Source organism: Mycteria americana, chromosome 21 (genome assembly GCF_035582795.1).
Source record: "Mycteria americana isolate JAX WOST 10 ecotype Jacksonville Zoo and Gardens chromosome 21, USCA_MyAme_1.0, whole genome shotgun sequence".
Classification (NCBI taxonomy): Eukaryota; Metazoa; Chordata; class Aves; order Ciconiiformes; family Ciconiidae; genus Mycteria; species Mycteria americana.
In genome coordinates, this window is record NC_134385.1 from 1,743,763 (window position 1) to 1,766,740 (window position 22,978).

The following is a 22,978-nucleotide window of genomic DNA, read 5'->3' on the forward strand; positions in this document are numbered from 1 at the left end:
TGTCGTGGCTGGCACTTGGAAAGCTTCCTGCTACGTGAGCCTGCTGTGGTCAGCAGGGCTCTCAAAGTTGTGCTGGGCAGTGGGGACCTTGCATGATTTTTTCCGAGAATCACAAAACACACTGCAGTTCCATCACCAAATTACTTTTATTTGGTGGATGAGACATGGAGATCTGTGTGGTCTTTCTCCTGTGCCTCAACATATTCCATCTTTAACGTGTTTGTAACTTGGAAGTAACAGGAGAAGTGGGGTGAGAATTCTTCTGAGAGGAGACAGACAGACGGATCAGTAGCCTCTACATCCATGCCTGTTAATTTGTTTAGTTCCCACTGTAGTGAACGTGGGTATAATGCAACATGAAGTCTGTATTCATTCAGAGTTAGTGGAATAGTAATATGTTTACTGAACTTTTCTTTATATGCCATCAAGAAATGGGGATCAGGGTATTATGATTTAAATTCAGACTTCTTTGTTTTAATGGAGAAGAAAGTTTCCCATTTGTGTTGTGTTCAAGAACTCCATTCTTGACAGGCAGGGAGCCAGATCTGGAGCATATTCTCCAGCTGCACTACTCAGAGTCCAGCGACATAGTTTGTAAAGTAATCTTCCAGTGACCTATTATCCCTTGGATGCTGAACACAGCACAGTATAACAGTCCCATAGGTCATTAGTCTATTTTTAGGGAGTCCTTAATCTGCAGAGCTCTGAATTTTGGAAGCCTTTAATCCATTGATCCCTGCAAGCGCTCTGATTTTTCATGCTAAGAAAAAAAAAAATTAAAATCCATATGCAAAGCAGTTGCTGCTTTACCGCTGATCTGAGATCTGAAGGAACGACTCCTAAAAACCACGTTTGACATAATTTCTGTTATAGAAACCACTGTGGTGGAGCGGGTGGCGAGGATAGGCCTTGCAGACCTCTGCTCTAGAAGATGTAACGACTTCTCAAATGGAGCAATTTCAGTCAAGTGACTTACTTCAGACATCAGCATGGAAGAGGAAGACATGCCTTTATACTATGAACCAAGCCACTGTCACTGTTTCCAGAGTTCTCCTTCAAGGCAAACTATGGGCAGAGAGGCAATGCTGTTTGCTGGTTACAGTAAGAAACTGCACTCGGGATTCCTGGGTTCAATTTCTGGCTCTTAACTTGCTGTGTAACCTCAGCCTCACTGTTCAGTCTGTGCCTTACAGTTTTCTCTGAAACAGGAATGTTTCTGTTTTCACATCTCTTGTTGTAGACAGATTTAGCTCCATTGCGATCAAAAAAGGTGGTGGTTCTGTTGGTAGGAGGTGCAGATAGTGGATTGTTGCTTAAAATCTTGTGCAAGTACTGGATACTGAGGCCAGGTATAGATTCCAAGAAGCCCCCGTTTTACTGTCTTGTACCCTCTCTCCCACACTGCTCCTGTGCCCTAAACTCATCTTGACAATAGCGACGAGGATCTATTGTCCACTGCTTTAAAGGGTTGAGAATTGTTTTTATTTGTCTTCCTTCCCCTTTCCCAGATGCAGACTGGAACAGATCTAAATGCGAGCCAAGGAAGATCCTGTTTGGTGGCCATCTGAGATCGTGGGAAGATCACCATTTACAGCTTCTGGAAGGATTTCATACTGTACGGTCCTGTCAGACTGCTTGCTGCCAGAGCCCCACCTGTGATGCCTTTTGGTTCTTGGAAAACATGTGCATCCAGGTGAACTGCACTATGCCTGGCACATGTCAGGCAAACAGGACTGGCTTTTCTGACTCTGTTTTGGTGTTTTTAAAGAAATCAAAAAGCACAGAGCACTTCTTAAAGTTTCAAACAGAAGGTGATGTGAAGATCTGGTTTCACAAGTGGTTGGACTGGGGCATCCCTGTCCAGGGGAAAAAAAGACTGCGGAGGTCATTCCAGAAGTGGAGCTCGGCAGGTAACAGGGTGGAGCTCCTGAAAAGGGATATAGCAGCGAGCCCCAGCAGTGAGGCTGCAGCCAGAGCATCAGATAGCAAATCTAGAAGCAGCCGAAGTGAAGCAGTGCGCTTGAAGGATCAAGTACTGAGGCGCTTAGTGGCAGACAAACCTGTTCCTGAAGACCATCCAAATCAAAAGAAAGACTTGCTGAGAAACGGACAGAATCCAAGAGAGCAGAAAACCAAAAGCCTGTTCCCTCCTAAAAGCAATAATGTGAATAGATCAAATGATGCAGATGGTGTTGACTTGCCACAGGTAAGTGTGACTGCTGGGGCTGAAATGGGGCTTTCTTGGAGAGCTGTCACCCTCCTGCTCAATCTTGCTTCATGTAGACTTTGACTTAAAACTGCTTAAGTCATAGGCCACCTTTCTGGGTGCCCGTCTTCAGCCTCCTGTCAACAAGGCAAGGCCAAGGGTTGGGTTTTTTGTTTGTTTTTTGGGAGGTAGGGTGTGTTGGGTGTTTTTTTTCCCCCCCTCTTCCTAGCTGGGATAAACTGTCTTTGGGAAGGTGAGGGGAGATGGAGGTCATGATAATGCTTATCCTTTGTATAACCACACAGCGTACTTGCCAGATGAGAAGGAAAGGTGAGAGGTGATGTCAGTGGGAAGTGCCTGGGAGCTGAAAACTGTTACCTGTGAAAGTACCTTTTTAGATCCACAAAATAAAATAACCTGTTTGCTTTAAGTGCTGAATGGAGGCAGTTAAATACATTATTTTATAGACTTGCGCATAGAGTTTCCAGTGTACCTTCATGTCAGCCTGCTTGCTTGAGTTGGCATCTTAATGCCAACTTTTTTGTTCTGTTTTTAAGACTGCTTCAGTTTATCAAATCCACAAAAGCTTACGTTGGCATTGGTTGAATGAAACCAGTTTAGTCTCTACTCCAAACATGTACAATGTTAATCTAGTAAATCTAGATGTTAGTCTTAAAGAGAAATTGGCATATTTCAATTGTTAAATGATGTTTGTATTTTTAAATCCGCAAATAGTTTTTTGAGCCTTATACAAAAAAGCCCATGCACTTGTGATGGTGAAACAGAAAGAATTCTACTTTGTGAAACTGTTCTTCAAATACCTTTTGCCATGTTTCTAGGATTTGGCACTGTCGAAGCCTGATGCCTTTTCCTGTAGTTACGTTCTTGTTCTGGAAACTTGACTGAATTTATTCCTCTCCCTTGTATTCAAATCTTGGTTCCAGGTAGTGCTGTGACTGGTCTGAGCCACCACCCTGCAGAGCAGGATGTTGGAGAGCAGCCAAGGGACACTGCTGAGAGCTCCAGGGCAGCCCGGGTGGTGTGTGAAACCATGCACTAAAACTTTACAAATGTTTGATTTTCCAGAACCCCCCAGCATTTAGGCCTGATTCAAGATCTCGGCTTTCTCTCTCCCCTGCAGTATTGCAGCATTTCTACTCTGCCTGTTCTTTCTTCCTCCTAATATCTGAGATTTAGGCAGTGACCCCATTCTCTCAGTTGTTACGCATGCAATGTCTGGGGAGGCTTCTTCGCAGCCAGTCTTAAATGTCTTCTGTTGCTCTTGGGTAATAGTTGTTATATCTCCCTGCTTGTTCAGTTTGAAGTGTTGCATTCTGAGTTGTTGTATTACTGTTCAGTGCCTGTCCAGTAAACTGGTTGCAAATATTAAATTACATGGATTAATCAGCTTCTGAATATTGCTGAGTATCCAGGATTTCCCATCTTTAGGAAGCACTCTCCATTGTCATTAATGTGCACTGTTGGATATATGCTGGGGAAAGGTTTTTCTTAAGAAAGTCCGTATCTCTTGACAAAATGCAGGTTCATCAAAATGAAAACTTCTTACTAAAATATATTGGCTGTGATGGAATTCCTGGCAGTCACATTTCTGAGGTTTAGGATAGAGTTTTTGAGGAGGAGAAAGAATTTAAAAGTCCACCTTAACAGGAGTATTGAGCTGAAGCTGCTTCTACCTAGCCCTGGGCTAATTCCTTGATTATTGAACCATCCAACTTTCACTGGCAAAATATAAGGCAAGCTATGCAGCTGTCCTTGCACCGCTGATCTGAGAGCAGTTTAATTTAGGCCAAGGGTAAAACATTCAAGGCTGTGCACTTGGGACGTGGCCAGCCTTTGCAGGAGGGAGATGCTAAAGCAGGGAGTTTTCCAAGTTGGGTTGGTTATGGGCCAGAATAAGTAAAGTTACATACATGCTGAAATCAGTAGAATTTCACCTGGGCTAGATTTGGTCCAGTACATGGAGCACATGGCTTCAGCAGGTGAATGCTGTGCATTTAATACTGTATTCTTAAAGAAGGTTTGGCAGGTGGGCTGGAAGGTGGGGAGAATACTGGATCGTTACTGCATGCAAAGCAGTTCGTACCTGGGAGCGTCAAACATCTGAAGTGGGAAAGCACGTTTGAGGTCAAAGTGGCTTTTAGTTCCTTCCTAAAAGAGGAGAAAGAAATTAATGTGCATATTCTTCTCTTTTGTTGATGACCATGGAATGTGTGGCAAGGCAAATCTTCTCCTTTGCTCCTAGAGACTGAGGGAGAAGTCAGGTGACTGTTTTAGGAAAACATTGCCTCACTGAGTTTTAATTTTCCTCTTGCAGTTCTGATAGCTCCGTAGCCGTCTGCAATGTCCTCTGCTAATGTGCAGCTAGCATTAATTTGTGGGTTTACTGTATCCATGCTATAGAGCCAGAGATAGGTGAAGCAGAGTGTACCAGGATAAACCGCAGTGCACCCTGCTCATCAGTCTTTAAATAAGGAAGAGAAATTTGTGCTTTTCCATGAAAGTGAGTGACATTTTCCAGGCACCAATTTTTTTCTGCCTCGTTGTAGAAATACTTGGCAGTTTTAAAATATAGCAATGCATTTAATAGCCAGTCAGGAGAAGTATTTAAGTGCAGCACTGCTGATGAGGAGGGCTGCTGCAGTGCTGCAGCAGCTCTGCAGGCAGGCTGTGGAAAAAGCTCCAGCCTTTGAAGTGGGGTTCTTACAACAGAGCCAGAGAGCTCATTCCTGCACTCACAATTCGGGCTACTAGTGTATGACTCTTGCTGTCGTGCTTCCTGCTAGTGCTGGGTGCTTTTTACCCTACGAGGAAGGAGGAAAGGTCTCTCTTCACAGCCAGCACTAACTCTGTAATGGTTTGTGATGTTACCTACATTTTTGTGTCTTAAGGGTCTTCACAGACACAGAAGCTAGTGCAAATGACTAAGGATACAGTCTAAGCTGAAAAGAGCCTATTTTGTAAATTCAGATCAGGTTCATTAAAGTAAGGCCCATTTAAATTAAAAAATAAAGGAAAATTCCAGAACACAAGTATTTTTCTTTCGAGTAACTTGGGTTCAGTGTGGATTCTGATGCACATCGCTGCTTTAGTTCCATCTTACAGGCATAGGACTCTCAGACAGGGAGATCAGGTCACTTGTCCCAGGCCAAAGGCAGTTAAGGATTGGAATCAAAAGCATCTGACACTTCTACATTCACTCAGGCCAATATGCCACTTCTCTCTATCTTCTAAGCTAATAAGATAGGACAGCTGGCAAACTTCTAGTCTCTTCCTCATTTATCCCCAAGAATGAACTCTTCTGTTCTGTGCTTTAAAGAATTCTGGGTTATGGAGTAAAGATAAGAAATATCTCAGCTTGCAAGCATTAGAGGCATTTTTGACTGTTGTGTTGCCTCAGGCAAAGCTTATCTAATTCAAGCTCTCCCCAGACATTTGGCTGTCAATTCACCCTGAAGACTTCTGGGAGGAAGAGGATCTCTCTTAACTGTAAAGTTTGGGGGTTCTTTTTTTGGCATTAAAAAGTGAGTCAAGGAAGCATCCAGCTCACTGAAAATATTGCCAAGTAAAGTGGAGACTCGGCTGCTGTGCCCAGCGGGTGGATGCTGGTCTCCTGCATGCTGTTTGTGACAACTGTTCTTGTGACCCGTCTGGGTTGATTCTTGCTAAGCAAAAAGTGGTTCCCTATAGTGGTATGAAGTCACAGAGACTTTCTGCTTCTGTGCCTTTCCTAAAGAGGTCGTCTCGAGACTCTCTGCTTCCGTGCCTTTCCTAAAGAGGCCGTCTCGAGTGTCTGAGTTCCTGCCTGGCTGTTCCCCTCTTGTTGTGCCAGTATTTCTGACTTTATCTTATTCGATTACTTGGCAAAAGGCAGTCAGTATCCTGAGTTGACCAGAGTTATGGATGGGTGTAAGATGGTACTGCTTGGGACAGCCAGCTGTCCTGAGGCTGCTGGTGAAGAGCAGCACAGAGCAGTATGCCAGATTTTGCCTGCATCTTTGTTCCAAAGAATCCCTAGTTTTGTTAAAAATGAAGGAAGCCCATGAACAATTAAGCAAATAGAGAAAAACAGCTGATGTTTGTAATGCTAACAAATAGCGTTTGATTCTTTGGTCCATAAAGCTTAGACATTAATCAAACATACAAATGAATTGAAGTGTTTTAAATTCTGTGACTGAGGGAAAGTTAGCTGAGATATGGGGAGGGGAAATGATTTGCCCAAGACTGCAAAAAAAACCTTCTTGCAGAGAAGCCTTCGATGCCTTCATTGCTACTCTTGGCTTGGCTGGCTGTTCAGTACATGCAGCATGGCTTTATTGTCTGCAACTGGCACCTGGTGTTTTCTGAAGCCCAGCCCGTTTACTGACCAGGATCTTGCCCACCGTGGTCTAGAGAGTTTTTCCAGTTCCTGTTTCCTGGACTGAATACCAACAGCATGGTATTAGAGCTTGAGAATATTTCCTCCAATATGAACTTTTGATCAACTCCTCTAGTGGGGCATAGCGGTGGGCAGTTCATCTCCAAAACACTTCCCGAGTCAAAGATGGTAAATTGCTCCATTTTAAATATTTGGCAGATGCTCTCAAAATAGAGTTAGCTCAACAAAATGTGCTACACACATGTACTTCATGGTGGAAGGTGAATTGTCAAGAGTATTGCCTGGCAGGCTAAGAACCAGAATGGGGCTAGGTACTGTAAAAGGAATTTTCTGATGAAAGGAAGGAAATTGTTCCTGCCACTTTGATTATTTTCAATAAAGTGGCTCATCCTGTATGGATGTGAGCAAACTTTCTGCCCGCAAGCTCAGCTCCCTGCCCCAGCAGCATCTCCTGTGGCATGCACGCAGGGAACTGTTTGTGTTAGGTCACCTTGCTTTGAAGAGTGATTCTGAAATAAATTTCCTCTTGCTGCAATGATTCAATTATTACATAAAAATGCCATTGCAATCCTCCTGCTTTGTGCTTGCCAACTGCACAGCTTCAGAAAACGGACTACATGGCCAAAATAAATGGCCCAAATGAACCCCAGTTCCTGGTCCCTGTTTCTTGCTTTTGTCTTATCCCACCTCTCCATTCTTTTAGCTCCACTCACCGCAATTTTGAACCTAGATCTTCTGTCATGTTTGCCACAACAACAGCTGGGGTACTTAAGATGCTGTAGTTAAATCTATGGTCTTAACCGGTGTTCAGCCGAGCTAGAAATGGCCTATCTGCTGTGGAGGAAGAACATGGAGAAACAATCCAGAAGAGAGAAGAGGAAGCAGTAAAACATCCTGCTTCTGGGAAAAACAAACCAGGGACTTTTCAGCCTCCCTAACTGGAGGAGGTGAAATGCAACTCAAACACAGGAAAACAAAACTAACATTCGGTGTTCAAGTCAAACTAAGACAAATTTTTCCTTTACAGATCCACACTGGAACATCTGCACCAGAACCATCAGTGTTGGTTACATTCTCCAGTCCTGTAGCACAGGGCTTGACAGCCACAGGGAAGACCGAGAAGCCTGGGCAGCCAGATGATGCTTTGATCCATCCTCACTCCTCAGACGTGTTGCCCACAGTCAGCCCCGTGCTGGGGAAAAGCACAACGAAAATGCAGACAGCTACTTCTGTGCCAAGTGGTCTTCCCACAAATGGCAGCGTTTCTACAATCCAGACCAACACTGCTGCGTCACCAAGTACTACTGCCACCACGCCAGGTGAGAACACGCAGTGGTCCAGCAAATGTCCTCTGCTCCGGTTTTGGTGACTAGCCATTGCACTATTGAAAAATATGAGATAATTTCAGAAATTATGTTACCTTTGAAAAAGTGCTGAGATACGTGCTTCAGCGCACGTGCCGGTTGGAGCCTGCTAACTCATGAGGTCCGAGAACGGGACTTTGGCATCATAAATCTGCATGTGACCATTGGATCTATTTCCAGGAACAGCTTGAAAGTGATGGTGATATCTCAATTCCCAAAGTTAAAGTTGAGACGTGGTGCAAGGCATAGTCCCGTGAAGCATTCTTTCAGTAGGCTTGACACACTGCTGTCTATAAAGTTGAGCAGAAATCTTAATGTTTGCTCAAAATGGGGTGTAACTGATTATTTTCTTTCCCTGAAACGTCAATGCACAGTTCAGCCATGGAGAGCAGTGTACTTGGCCCTTAGCCCATGCTTTGCTTTGCAGCAAAATGACGTTTCTGTTCGCACTGGTATTTCTTAAAACAAACTATTGAAAATGTATAAAAGCCAAAACGCACTTTGGACAGCTCTGTTAACTCACCCAGGCCATTAGTATACACCATTCAATGTGTACGTACATTGAATGGTATATACTGGTTGCGTGATATCTCAGAATTCAGTTAATCCAGTTTGCTGAAGTATTCGCAGCTGAATTTCTTTTGAATTTAGGGTTCCTTTCCCTTACAAGGGAACAAATGGAAAGTGTAAAGGAAACGCTGCATCCAAAGACATTTTTGGCAGGAAGCTCATTGGATGCTTGTGTTAACAAGTTAGTATTCTTTTTAAAGGCTTACCCCAGCTAAAACTGGAAAATATATTTTAAATGTCTTCAGTGGCTTGTGTTGGGAAAAGTGACGTAGCCAGGGCCTCCTTGTTTTGCTAAATAACACAAAGATGACGTGAAGGGTAGTTTTTCCAAGCGGGCTTTTGGGGTTTTTTGTCTGTTTGTTGGTTTTTTTCCTACTGAGATCAGATTTCTTTTTGCCTTGGAACTCTTTGCAGCTGAAAGACCGATGGAGTTGTAATATCCCAGGACCTGGAGTAATTCAGAGGGGAAGAAAAAGAATTTGATGAATTTGTTTTCTTATTAGTTAACTGGTTAATTCCAGTAGCTAATAAACAGATGGAAGAAAGGCTAAATGTTTAATGACATTTTCCCCATATTTTTTGTGCAGATCTCTGAAACATTGTCTTTGACAGGGACAAACTAGGGTAAAGCAACTTTAATTCTTGTTTTCTATGCATAATTCGCAGGCCTGATAATAAAAAGACAAAAAGAAAGCAAATGGGGAGGGAAGAGGAGGATGAGGAGACCAAGAGGTACTCTTAAGAAATGCAGTCAACTTTCTGTCCATCTTAATGTAGATAACAAGCAGGAAAAAAAAAAAGTCACCGGCCATAGTTTTCGAGACTTTACCCAATAGTCTTTAAAAACAAACTACCTGTCAATTTATTTGAAATGGAATGGCAAGAAAAGTCTTAAGAAAGGGATGAAAAGAAAATATAAATACAAGGAACAGGTTTGTATTTTGAGTTCCCATACTCGGTGTGGTAGCTATGCAGATTTAAAAAAAAAATCTCTTAGCCCCCAGGCAGTTTTTCAAAAAAGAAATACCGTGGATTCTTCATGTATTTGTGAAGATCTGAAATTGCAGTTTGGTAAATAGCAGTGTTTGTCTTGCTGTACCATGAGACTGCAGCTGGGTTCTCTGCCGAAAACCTGTCAGGTAAAACCCTTCCCATGCTGCTGGACCGGGGTGAACAGATTGCCTCGTACAGGGCCCGGGGGTCGCGTTTCAGCTCTTTAGAAAAGGAGCAGGAGCTGCACAGTATCTGCAAACAGAGAGGGATGACTGAGTAATTTTGGGCTTGCCTTAAAATTGTAAAACCCCATTAGTGCTTTCCATTAACAATGAGAGCGAAACCTGAAACGGGAGCTATATTGAGTGATGGGATGTTTACAAAATACAGCCATTTGTAGCTGGTTTTTATTCCACAGCTCTGAAGCCAAGGCAGTTTTTATTTATATATCTAATTTTTTTTTCCTGTTCCTTTTTCAATTCTGTGTTTCTCCCTCACAGTTATGAAGGAGCTGGTAGTTTCCGCTGGAGACAGCGTCGAAGTGACCCTGCCAAAGAATGAAGTTCAGCTGAATGCGTTTGTGCTTCCTGAACCACCACCTCGTAAGGCTTCCCTGGGAATTCTGCTAAGGGCTCGTGATGGTGAAATGGCAAATAGGCATTATATACAGCATTAACTAAGGACAATCTTGAAAATGTCTTTTGTCAGAGAACACTTTCCTGTAGAGATTTTTCATCCTGTGCTATTACCTCATGCTGCCTCTCTCAGAAAATAGCAAGACACAAAAAGCATTGAAAGTGCCACAAAGTCATTAGATTTGGGAGACGGCATATTCTTAAAGTGGTATGTGAGGAATCAGTGGATCTTCAGCATGTGTTTGTGATATTTACTGATAGGTGACAAGCTGTCTTAGCAAGTGATCTCTCATTTGGTGAATTGGAATCTGATTTGGGGGTTGACATGCTGAGGAACACATTTCTGTACGCTCCTCATTTCATCATGCAAATCGTTCACAGGTATTTGTAAAGTTCATATCTATAGCTCTGTCCACAATGGCAGTGGGAGACTGCAGAGGAGAGGCAAGCACGTTACATGTTGTGCAGCAACAGGGATAGATGCATTCCTGTTCAAAAACTGGCATTATGTTGTGTCGGCAGGATTTGAGGGTATGATAAGACTTTTCTCTCTTATCCTGGAGCTGTGATTGTTCCAAAGCTCTTTAATGCCTTTGAGGCTGAAAGATGGGTTTTGGCTCCAGAGTAAATGTGTTTAGAAGCAGATTGTCTTTTTTCCTGGGTGTATTCCCAAAAAGCTGCAGCCCAAATTCCAAGCTGTTTCATTTCTCCATAGTGCAGCAGAATGTGCCTTGTAAATGTTTAATACCTTTGCTTTTCTTTAGCATGGCAGAAAGGCAGTCTTTTAAAAACTAATGTCTGGACCTTTTTGGTTTTTCTTTTAAGGGACCACTTATTCCTTTGAGTGGGAATTGATTACTCATCCAAAAGACTACAGTGGAGAAATGGAAGGGAAGCACTCCCAGACCCTTAAGTTATCTAAGGTAAAGCTTTTGCTGCTTCGTATCCTGTTGTGTTAAATGCCAAGTGGAGAAGACGGGGACCCTGGCAGCCAGGAAAGACTCGTATGTGATTTCAGGATGAATAGGAAATTGCATGATGGGCAGGCAGCCAACATTTGACTGCAAGCCCTCTTCTAAGTCTGTTATAAAAAGGAGGTTGATCTGGCATGAGGGAAAGAAGAAATTGATTTCAGGATTTAAAAAGCTGCCTACAAGCAGTGTGTCAAGCTATACAAATGGCACAATTTAACATTAACAAAGGGCTGAGAATATTTCTGCTACTGAAGCAGTGTGGTGGTCTGTTTAGGTCTGAAGCCGTGTACTACCCACTGATAAAGGGACTTGCTGGTTCCATTAACGAGAACTGTGCAGTACCTCGTAGCACGTCCCTGCCTGCTGCTTTTAGACAAGCTCTAGCAGTGAAAAGATTGCTGGTTTCTGCACGTGGCGATTCTTAACAAGGGAATGGCTTTAAATATTGTGTGAATATACAGTTCTGTATTTGAGACATTCCTTTGAGCATCTTGGGTTCTGCTGCACTCAGGGAAAAAATCCACAGGCTTTAGTCACAATATCATGCAGATAAAAGCCCTTCAAGAGGAGTGTGGCTATCTCTGTCAGGGTTTCAGCCTTTTGGATACCATGATTGTTGTCCAGCACCTGGTCCTTTGCCTCTCATCTTGGTTCAACAGTGAACGATGAATGGGTGACTGCCTGACTCATGTCACCTAGAAGGAAGAGAAGAAATACTTTCCATTGTAAAAACACACAAGAAGAGATTTTCTTCTCTTACATGCAGCCTTTCTCATCTCAAATGCAGTCTGCTAGTACAGATTCCTGTGGCCAGACAACCTGAACTAATCTCTGTTACCTCTCTTCTGTTTGCCTATTGTTGCTAGAAAATAAAGCTTGACTGACAATCCTGTGGCACCTGTGGTAGAAAGGCATATTAGTCTTTGGTTTCTGCATAGCCATTGTAAACTAAAAGACGCATAATACCATTTTGGCGTGGAAACCATCCTTTGCTGTGTATGCATAGGTTGAAGCATAATTGCCTGTGTTTTATGCCGCTGATGTGCTACTGTGCCAAAGCATGGTAACTTGACCTTCTAATAGCTCCCGACAAGGTGCTACCATCCTGAAGGTAAATAATCTTTTGTGTTTACACCCAGCTTACTGTTGGTCTGTATGAATTCAAAGTCGTCGTTGATGGGGAAAACGCACGTGGAGAGGGTTACGTGAATGTAACGGTGAATCCAAGTGAGTTGGCGGAATTGTATCTATCTTTTCTTAACTTCATCTGTGTCCGATACTGCTGTCATGGTGTTTTGCTTATTTGGCTGGACCCTGATTTAACGTAGTGAAAATTCGTTGTGCTGTGAACTCAGTATATATGTATGTGTATTAAGTCATTTCCTGAGATGTGAAACTATTGCTAATACACGTAGCTATTTCTGCTGTACTGCATGCAGGCCAACCACTCAGGAAAAGAGCTGGAATACTGATACAAAAGTGCTTAGCAAATGCCTCGCCCTGGAAGGCCACTGCTTCAATAAGAACTAGCTGTAGCCGGGTAAAAAGCTTATAGCAGCAGGAGCAAAAAATGAAGGGAAGCCAGAGCTTTGAAGCTCCTTTGGAGGTTCTTTTCTTCCCTATCCAGTAAAGAATATCATTCCCAACCACAGGCAGGTGAGGTCAAAGCTCATTCCTTACTGTAAGACATGGTTTGCAGATGAGCTGGTGTAGATACAGTAGCTTGCGCTGACTGTCTCACCAGCTCTCACTTGTTACATGGCCTGTGCGAAGAGGCAACCACAGGTTCTGCATCTCCTTTTATGCAAAAAACCCCTTTATTTTGCACACTTCGGCAAGACTTTTTCTACAACCTTTGTGGGTAAAGAAGTGCTCTTGCACTCCCTAAATTAGCGAGAGTGTGTGACTGGTCTTCTGGATGCTGTTGCTGATCATTTCCTTATAAGCAGTGAATCTGCAGCTGGCAGCATGCATCAAAATCATTCATTTTTCAGAGCAGCAGCCAAACTTTGGCAAGAAGCTCTAGGTGCTGCTCTGTTAGTGCTTGAATGCTTGACCCAGTATGGGGGAACTGATGCAGTGCAGCCATTTCCAGAGCACTATTGTGGCAGTTCACCTCCTTGTTTTTTTAAATTCCTTTTGTTAGCACTGTTTCCCCACATTGGTGTATAACTTGCTGAAAGCATGAATCACTGTCATTGATTGTGCAGTTCTCTGCAGTCAGTCTGATCGGTGGCTGTCTTGGAGCTGTGTGGCACAGCAATTCCACACTTTGGACTCCTCTTCTGGACTCGCTTACTGCAGGACTGAGGGTGTAGATAAGGCTGGGGAGAGGGAAGAGGATGTGCAATATGTATTCTGCTTCCTACTCCTGGCGCACAAAGGCAGAGTAGTTTTGCACAGTTCCTTGGCCGGGGCTTTTTATCGTGATCTGCCTGTAGATGTCTTTGTAACAGCTCGGGTGTCCTTGCAGAGCCTCGGGTGAATAAGCCTCCCATTGCCATCGTGTCCCCACAGTTCCAGGAGATTTCATTGCCAACCATTTCAACTGTTATTGATGGCAGCCGTGAGTACCTGTGGTTTTAAATGCAGTAGTCTAGCAAGCCTGGTTTCTCTGAGTTTGGTTCTGGGCTGGCCCTTCAGATAAAGTTTAAGAGGAACTGGCTGTGGCACTATCAAACACACTTCAGTGAAAAGAATCAGCCTCTCTTGCCAGGAGAGGGGAATACGCACATGACAGCACCTCTCCATGTTTCCCTTTTGAAGGGCAGTGGCCTGAGCCAATCTCCTAAAAAAGGAAAAGCTCTAGAGGTTGCTGCTTAGAATAAAAAAATTACTGTCAGTCAAAATCACTGGCCTCTTGCATTAAGCTTCAAATGTGTTAGTTAGCTAACGCACCACCTTTACTGATCCTGGCCCACGCTAGAGCTTTTCAGGAATTTCTTTAAATATGTTCAGGTTGTCTTTCCCCCAACTAGTATTATTTTGTTAGTGTTTTTTATTTGGGGTTTTTTATCTTCCCCCAGCACACATACAAACCTTTAATTGCAGGGTGTTCGAGTATACCTGTGAAACAGGGTAGAGGAGAGCATGTGGTTTGGGTATCTGAGCATAATAGAGACCTCTGGGCTGGGACCAAAAATGCCTTTGCCCGCTAAGCCCAGCACTGAATTGGGGGACTGAATATCTGGGTGTTGTGAAGCAGCGTTTTCTAACTCCTCGTATGTGCATTTTCTTCTGTAATTGAAACAGAAAGCACTGATGATGATAGAATTGTCAGCTATCACTGGGAAGAACTGAAGGGTCCTTTGCGGGAGGAAAAAGTTTCTAGCGATACTGCCATATTGACGCTGACCAACCTGGTACCCGGGAATTACACGTTCAGGTAGGTTATACCTGGAAGAGTTGATCAGTTCTCATCCCTTAAGAGTAAAATGTACAAGACTCCTGAAGTGTTAGTCTGGTTTAAAAAACAAAAAACAAACAAAAACCACAACAGAGAGAGAACTCTATTTGTGATGTTCTCTCTCTCTCTCTCTCTCTCTCTCTCTCTCTCTGTCCGTCCCCCCCCCTCTCCCCCCCCAGGTAGTTTCATAGCTTTTCACTTCAGAAGAGATAAGCTATCCAGCTACTTCTTATTCTTAAGCTTTAGCACTGGTTTAAGATGATGGCAGAAGAGAATGTATGGTCTGCCAGCACTACAAAATGTCTCTTGAAATGTTAAATCTAAACTGTTTGGGTAAAAGCTTAGGAAGAAATGCAGTCTTTAAATCCACTTTTTAAATGCAATATGTTTGTCCCAGATAAGTGAATGAGGCCTAATGGCTTTCTGCACGTACCTGAGTAATAGATAGTAGCTGATTTTACTTCCATGTTTGTTCTGTGTTTTTCCTTTGGTCTGCATTTTGGTGTGATGTCCATGCACTGCATCAGCAGATCTATTTAAAATAAAATAAACCTGAGTACCTATAACTGAACATTGTTTTCCTCTTAAGCAGTTGGTATACAAACTAATCAGATCAATGTTCAGATCTAGACTTAGCAAAAAGAAGTTCTGTTTAGCGGTACTAGCCTACCTGAGGAGGCATACTGTGTTCAGGCCACGTGTGGGTTAGTAATGAACTTCTGTGTCCATGTTAACGAGCGTCTTCTGTTGGGAGGCAGCGTCGTACTCTGGGAGGTCTTTTCCACCACAACTGTCTGTGTGAAAGCTGATGGTCTTTCACTAGCACAGTTATATCTTGGAAGTATTTGGTAGATTTCAAGTGAGGCATAGATGTGACTTGAATTTCTTGCATTGCTTTGAGGCTGATAATTGGGCATTTGGGGGAAGTTTTGATTCACAAAAAGCACAGTTGCATCAAACCGTAGGTTTTTTTCACTCCTGAAAAAAAATTACTATCCTGTCTTTGAAAGTGTCTTAAGTTTCTAACTCTTCTTTTGCACTTCCATTAACTCCAGCCAGTGTTTTGTATTCAGCTTTGATAATCGTGGCTCTTCACTGCTTTCACTTTTCCTTTTTTCCCCTCCCCTCTTCAGTCTAACAGTAGTGGACTCAGATGGTGCCAGCAACTCCACCACTGCAAACTTGACTGTGAACAAAGCAGTGGATTATCCTCCAGTGGCAAATGCGGGTCCAAACCAAGTGATCACCCTGCCTCAGAACTCCATCACCCTCTACGGGAATCAGAGCACCGATGATCACAGCATTGTCAGCTATGAGTGGCTGCTCAGTCCTAACAGCAAAGGAAAGGTGATGGAGATGCAGGTCAGTGCAGGTCTCCTGGATTACTCACTAGCTGGCATTCTTCTATAATCAAATCATTTTTAATTGACTGTTAGCAAATGTTTCTTATAATCCTACAGAGCAAGCTTGTGATGATTAAGTATATACTTAAAACTAAATCCACATGAAGGTGGTGTTGGCTTAGTGGCTGAGCTGGTGCACCAGTCTAGCCACAGGTTTTCACTGGCATCCTGTTTGCTTTCTTGAGCAATGCAGTTTTCTCAAGAAATACTTAAATACAGCTCAAGAATGGAGGATTGAGACAGATGGGAACTTGATGGCTTTGGATTCTGATGTCCCATGCAACAGGTCTCAGCACAACTTGATCACACCTATATATCTCACTGTAGCCTCTGTGGCTGCTAGGGAAGCGTGTTCTTTCTCTCTTCCGTTGCTGACTTCTCAGAACTTCAGTGATAGCTAAATCAATGATGGTATAATAGGGATGCTTAAGTGCTATGAGCAGGTGTGGAAGCCAGACTGTGTGATCTTTTAGGTAACTATCGGTCAGGATGGCATTTAGATGCACAGGATAACCCGTTGTGCCAGGTCATGCATTTCCTAAGCTGGGCAAACACAACGGACTGGATCTTTTGAGTTGAACCTTGGAGTCTAAACTTTGCTGATACTGGCCAGACACTCCTCTGTCTGAAACAGTAAAAGCTGGAACTTGTTTCCATGTCATCATTTTTCTTTTAAAGATTATTACTACTGTCAGATTTATGGAATACGAAAGTCCATGAATCAGGTTCACAATGTATGTAGTTTGCACAGGGCTCCCCAGAGGTTTTGCTTGAGTTGCTAACTATTGAATCTCAAAAGCTCTGAACACCTATATGGCATTACTCTTGATACGTTCCACAACAGTGTCCTTGTTGCTGTGCATAAATTTAGTTGTAAGTGCCTTGCATGCTTAAGTGGCACAGACTTCTGGCACCATAGCAGGAGTTGTTAATAAGCCCCTAGAATCTGCCAATAATAGTTGTTTTAGAAGCAGAATCTTCTGGTCTATCATAATCTGTGTAAGGTTTGTTCTTAATACATGAATATGTTTTCTCAAAGGGGGTGAGGACACCGGTGTTACAGCTCTCTGCAATGCAAGAAGGTGATTACACTTACCAGCTAATAGTGACTGATTCTGCTGGGCACCAGTCCACTGCAGAGGTCACTGTGATAGTCCAGCCAGGTAAGCTGCCCTTAGCTGCTTTTGGCACTTCCATTCCAGGGGTTAGAGGCGAGCATCAATCTGTCAACGTACTCTAGATCTTATGGTAGCTTTGTGTTGCTTTCAGAAAGGCTGCTCTAGTTTAGGACCATTCTGGGCTGGTATATTGATGATAAACAAAAGAAGAAAGTTTCTGGGAATATTGCCTTTCTAGGCTGTTCTCTTATTTTACACAATGTAGTCTAATTGACATTATCCCACCATAATGGCAGGATTGTGTTCCCAAGCAGCTGTCTCTGCCCACAGTGCTTGGTCCTGGGACAGGAGCAGGAAAAGTGGAGTAATGCTTAGAGAATGAGAGCAAAAATCAGAACTCCTAGATTTAATTCTCATTTTACTGTAGATGTGTGAATGAAACACTGCTCTTAACTGCTTTTAACCTCACTTTCTTGGAGTACAAGGTTGAGATAACAGGCAAGAAGTATACTAGGGATCATGGAGAAACTTTTTAATGCTGGGATTTTAAGCTCTACCTTTTATGGCATGTGTATGAAAAATATTGGAATCCTTTTTCAGAGAACAATAAGCCCCCAAAGGCGGATGCTGGTCCAGATAAAGAATTGACTCTTCCTGTGGACAGCACCACTCTAGATGGCAGCAAGAGCTCAGATGACCAGAAGATAGTCTCCTTTCTTTGGGAAAAAACACGGTGTGTATCATCTTCCAGACTGTTCTTACGCAAGTATCTGTCTTTCATTTAAAACAAGACACACCCCCACATACCTCCCTTGTGTTAAATCCTGCTCACATCGGGCCTGACAAGCTTTACCAGTGACTAGAATGAGACAAGGATTTATGTGTAATTGGAGAGACGTGGAGTTTCGTTCGAGCATTAGAAATACCTTTGCCTTCATCTCGAGGCCTGATTCCCATTCTCAGCGTGGTTGTGGCATGTAAAGGAGACCGGCCGTGTTCAAATCACAGCAGTGTAATGTGGTCTTGGCTGTATGAAGGGACTGACTCTTGTAATCAAATAACAGCAGGGCCTTCTAACTTGATCCTTTTGCAGTATGTTTGAATGAGGCAGTGTTCTTCTCTTCTTGTTGTCATGCTTTCTTCAGACTCTAAATTCCCTGAAATGCTTAGGGAATGCAGGAAAAAGCCTGTGAGCAACTTGCAGTAGCTTTTTCTGTTTGCTAATGCAAAGTGTGTGCAAAGCTCTTATAAATGAAGGAACTATTTTTGCTCTATACATTCTCTTAAGAAATTGGCTTATTGTGCAGTTCACAGGAGTCAATTTTGCTGAAGGTACCACTTTTTGTAAACCCTACTTAAATGCTGGTATCAGTGCTCCCCTGGTTTAAAAATAACCAAAACACTAAACCACCAGAAATTGTGTTTTGTTCTGAATGTTGCACTTACTCTTTTAATTATCTTGCTGTAACTGGAGAAAATAATTTTGCTTTTTGTCATGGACTCTGTATTTCCAGGCAACTGTCTATTTGCATGTCCATAAACCCTGCTTGAGCTTGAGCCTCCTGTGTGGTGTGAGGCTAGCTCCTGTGGTGTATGCAAAGTTTAAATTGATCCTCTTATGCTTTGGTTAGGGGCCCAGATGGCGTCAAGCTGGAGAATGCTAACAGCAGCATTGCCACTGTAACAGGCCTTCAGGTTGGGACATATGAGTTTACTCTGACAGTTAAAGATGAGAGGAACTTGCAGAGCCAGAGCTCGGTCAACGTCATTGTCAAAGAAGGTACGTCCAGCCATGAGCAGAGCTGCCTGAAACGCAGGTTATCTCTGAGCAGTTCAGCAAAACCTGTGTTTCAGAGGCAAAGTAAGAGTAAGGAATGGGTGAAAGATAATGTGGAGAGCAGTGAAATGGCCTTCTCTAAGTCAGTCTGTTCCTCCCTTTTCTGGGGGAACAGTATCTTCAGCTGAATCCCGCAGTATGCAATTTCCCTTCGCTTCCCCCAGGGTTAGATAGGGATTTCTGGGTTACAGTGGAGATCTAATGCAGTAGTTTTTGGTTGGGCACTACCAGATTTTTCTCCAACTGCTTTCTTTCTGTTTGCTTAGAGATAAACAAGCCGCCAGTTGCAAAGATTGCTGGTAATGTTGTCATCACCTTGCCCACAAATACAGCTGAGTTGGATGGATCGAAGTCCTCTGATGATAAGGGAATTGTCAGCTACTTGTGGACCCGGGACGAGGGGAGCCCTGCAGCTGGGGTGAGGTTTCTTTTTTAAACGGCAGTCCGCAGCATCACGAAAGTCAGTGAGAGGTAGTGTCGACAGCTCCTGAGGAAATATAAAGCTGATCGTTGCACCTGCTACCTTTTAGTGATAACCTTAAGTATGATGATGTATCATGCTAGTTTGATCCTTTGTTTCCTGATGCCTGTTTTGTTCTGCCTTCCAGGAAGTCTTAAATAATTCAGACCATCATCCTGTCCTTCTCCTGTCCAATCTGGTAGAAGGGACCTACATATTCCACCTCAGAGTAACAGATGCCAAAGGAGAGAGTGACGTGGAAAGGACCACGGTGGAAGTCAAACCTGGTCAGTCTGGATTTTTGTGCTGTACCACATTTGCCTACAGTGCGCTAGCAAGGCCTCTGTTTGCCTGGATACAATGTGCTGAGATAAAGTGTGTAGTCTAGTCCAGCTCAGAACTGTAGAAGGTCAAAAGTTTTGGGGGATGTGATTGTATTTGCATGTGGTTCTTGGGGGCTGACTCTTACTGCTTGCCTTACCTGTGAAAGTCATAGACTTGTATCCCTCCCTACGCTGAGATTTTTACTTTTGTGTTCAAAGCAGAAACATTTTTGAAAGATACTAGAAACCTGACTTGTACCCAGACTGTTAAATAGAAGTTCTAAAGGTCTGTATTATCTACATTCTCACTAGATCCTAGGAAAAATAACCTTGTGGAGATAATTCTGGATGTTAATGTCAGCCAGCTGACTGAGAGGCAGAAGGGCATGTTTATCCGACAAATAGGCGTTCTGCTGGGGGTCCTCGACTCGGATATTACTGTGCAGAAGATCCAGCCGTACACCGAACAAAGGTAGGGTTCATCTGTGAGTGTACGTGGAGGGGGATTTCTTGAGGGTTTAGTAAACCAAGGGCTGCTTTATTTTGGAAAGCAGACTGGACGATCGGAACATGGGGGGATGTTGCTTAAAATGGATATTCCTGCTTGCTCAGGTCAGAGAAGGTGTGTTGCCAAGCAGGTCTTGGGTTTCTTTCCCCTGTGGAGATGCTGCGTTGTCCTCAAAAGCTGTTTTCTGCTGCTAATGTCTTTGTCCCGCAAATCTGTAAAATAAGAACTAATCTGATATGGTTTTGAAAATTGTGAAGACTATCTGAAGGATGTTCTACAGCCCTGACTTATAACTGGACAAATCATGGGGCTTGGTACAGGCGCAGTTTGGTGAAACACTGACGCCGCGCCAGAGGTGGTGGTGTAGCAATCCCCTTAGCAGTAGCCTGCATGCCAACTTTGTGCAGGCAGTGAAGCTAATATAAAACTACATCAGCTTCAATTCAATGTAAAATAAAATGTTGAAAACCAGCATAATTTTTGTTTGAAGAGATAAGGAAAACTTGGGTTTGATTGCTATTTAGCTTACTGTAAACTACAGCTGGTCTCTTCTAAACAAGTGGAAGTTTGCTTATAGGCAAGGCTGTAGGTCAGGGTCACGTCACCTGCCTGGACAATGTTGCTCAGCCCCAAGTACAGCAACCAGCAAGTCATAGAAGGGATGGTTTGGCCCAGCTGGATCCTGGCCATGCTGCTTTGGCATCACAGTACCTGATCGAGTTTAGCTTTCCACCTCTACACAAATGGCTGGTCTGGGAAATTCACTGTTCTGCAGAAAACTTCAGCGACTGCTGCTGTAGCGTTGTCACAGCAACAGCTACATGTGTCTCCGTACTAACGGCAGTCCATCGTTACTGTAGGTGTGTTTGAGGATGCCCGAACATGCGTGTGAGTGGTATGGCAACAAGCTTATCAAGGGCAGAGAGGTAATCTGTTGAAATAAGTGTAATATTGCACTTAATTTGTACTGAAAGTGGAGTAGTTTTAAGGTAGATAAAACACTGGAAAAGATTTAAGGGACATGCTTAAAGTCATGCAGCAAGTCAGCAATAAATCTGCAGTTACACTTTAGACTTCCCTGAGTTCAGTAATGTATCGATTCTTTCGTGTGCACGTTGCCTGCTGTAGCAGTAAAACCAGAATTCATTGTCCATGCAAACCTAAAGAGCTCAGAACAGAAGAGCCAGCACTTTCTGTTGTAATATTACCTTTCTGTCTCTGCCATGACCAGGCCAGTTGCCACCGTTCTTCACCAAGTAAGGCAAGTAAGGGATTCTTGTAATTAATGCTTCATCTGTTTATATGTTTATTAAGTAGACAAAAGAGTGGGAAGTGTTATAAAAGAGCAGAAATTATTTTCTGACAGATGGCTTTAAGATCCCACTTTTGCCTCAACTATCTAAGTAACTTGTACTGTTTAAAAAATACCATTTTCCCCCAGCTGCTGTTTTTTCACATAACTCTGAGGGCTTCACTAATATCCTGTTGACTCATAGGCTCACTGGTAATAATAAATCTGAAACATCCATGCATCCTTTTGTGAATCTGAAGGATACGCGGGGTTCTGCAAGGCTAGCAAGCCTAGGGGAGCAAGTTCTTCTATCGTAAAGTTAATGCAATAAAAGGTGCAGAATACAGTATCCTCTACACCCATGCTTTTTTCTGGCTATAACGCTTTGCGCATTCAAACTAAGCTTTGCAAAAGATTGTAAACCTTCACTGCCTTCTCTCTTGCTGGAGCTCTGTGCCGAGCAGTTGAATGAGTCCCCAGGTTCCACGTTTAGTAAGGTCTAAGGATCCCACAGTGAGGGAGGAGATTATGCAAATGTCAGGACCTTAAAGTTTGGGGATTTGCATAGTTAGTGTGAACGTGCAAAGATGTGCTTGATGATGTTTGAAACGAGACTTGAGAAAACCATTAGCAAACTCAAGAACAGTCCAGCCCTAGCTTTGAAAATATGGATGGAGCAGATGTCCCAAAGGGTTTTCTACTGTATGACCAGGTCTAATGTTATTGCTTCCAAGATGGAGACAGAACTCTGGTCTTTAAATAAACTTGGGATTCTGAATAAGTTCCTCTAATGACAGACTGGGGAGAATGGCGCTCTGCCTGATGTTTGGAGAAGCAGCAGATAATCATTTTTGTCTGACTTCCAGCACGAAGATGGTGTTTTTTGTACAGAACCAGCCACCCCATCAGATATTCAAAGGACGAGAGGTAGCCTGGACGCTAAAAAACGAGCTACGGAAACAACAGTCAGACTTCCTCATCTTCCGGGCATTAGAAATTAACACAGTCAGTAAGTAAGAATCACTGTGTTACGTTGTTAGTGGAGTGGGACTTTTTAATTTGGCATGAGGCCTAAGTGCTTACGTTTGCACTTCTTACTGCTTGTGATTACGGCTAAGCTAAGAGGATGAACTACAGAGTGACAAGGTTAAAGTTGGAGCCTACGGGGGTTGACCGTGTTGAACTATACTGTCCCATTTTTGCCTCACGTGCGAGTCATTTAGTTCACCTTGCTGGTTTTGGTCCCTAGCGTGTCAGCTGAACTGCTCTGAGCATGGACGCTGCGACTCCTTCACCAAGCGTTGTGTCTGTGACCCATTCTGGATGGAGAACTTCGTCAGGGTGCAGATGGGGGACGGCGAAAGCAACTGTGGTACGTGCAACCTCTCTGGGATTGTTCACCTTTGGAAAGCAAACAGTCTTTGAAACCCAGGGTAGGCAGAGTAACAGGTACCTGCTTTCTCCCAGTATCTCTGACATGATGCTCACACAAGG

At 43.3% G+C, this 22,978-nt stretch overlaps 2 protein-coding genes across 5 annotated transcripts in view; one reads left to right on the forward strand and one right to left on the reverse strand.

Moving 5' to 3' along the window:
- Nucleotides 1–22,978, reverse strand: part of AGO4 (argonaute RISC component 4) — a 234,818-nt gene that overhangs the window by 156,027 nt on the left and 55,813 nt on the right. The gene's annotated exons all lie outside the window — the stretch shown is intronic.
- The window catches only part of KIAA0319L (KIAA0319 like), a 33,809-nt gene that overhangs the window by 6,111 nt on the left and 4,720 nt on the right, over nt 1–22,978 (forward strand). For all 4 annotated transcript variants that reach the window (XM_075522628.1, XM_075522629.1, XM_075522630.1 and 1 more), the window contains 16 exons: nt 1,509–2,206; nt 7,630–7,921; nt 10,030–10,131; nt 10,990–11,087; nt 12,278–12,365; nt 13,612–13,704; nt 14,391–14,523; nt 15,678–15,906; nt 16,987–17,110; nt 17,666–17,798; nt 18,697–18,845; nt 19,169–19,320; nt 19,511–19,649; nt 19,998–20,157; nt 22,351–22,493; nt 22,734–22,856. In XM_075522628.1, coding sequence (XP_075378743.1) covers nt 1,509–2,206; nt 7,630–7,921; nt 10,030–10,131; nt 10,990–11,087; nt 12,278–12,365; nt 13,612–13,704; nt 14,391–14,523; nt 15,678–15,906; nt 16,987–17,110; nt 17,666–17,798; nt 18,697–18,845; nt 19,169–19,320; nt 19,511–19,649; nt 19,998–20,157; nt 22,351–22,493; nt 22,734–22,856 — 2,856 coding nt within the window. The remainder of the gene's footprint in view (nt 1–1,508; nt 2,207–7,629; nt 7,922–10,029; nt 10,132–10,989; nt 11,088–12,277; nt 12,366–13,611; nt 13,705–14,390; nt 14,524–15,677; nt 15,907–16,986; nt 17,111–17,665; nt 17,799–18,696; nt 18,846–19,168; nt 19,321–19,510; nt 19,650–19,997; nt 20,158–22,350; nt 22,494–22,733; nt 22,857–22,978) is intronic.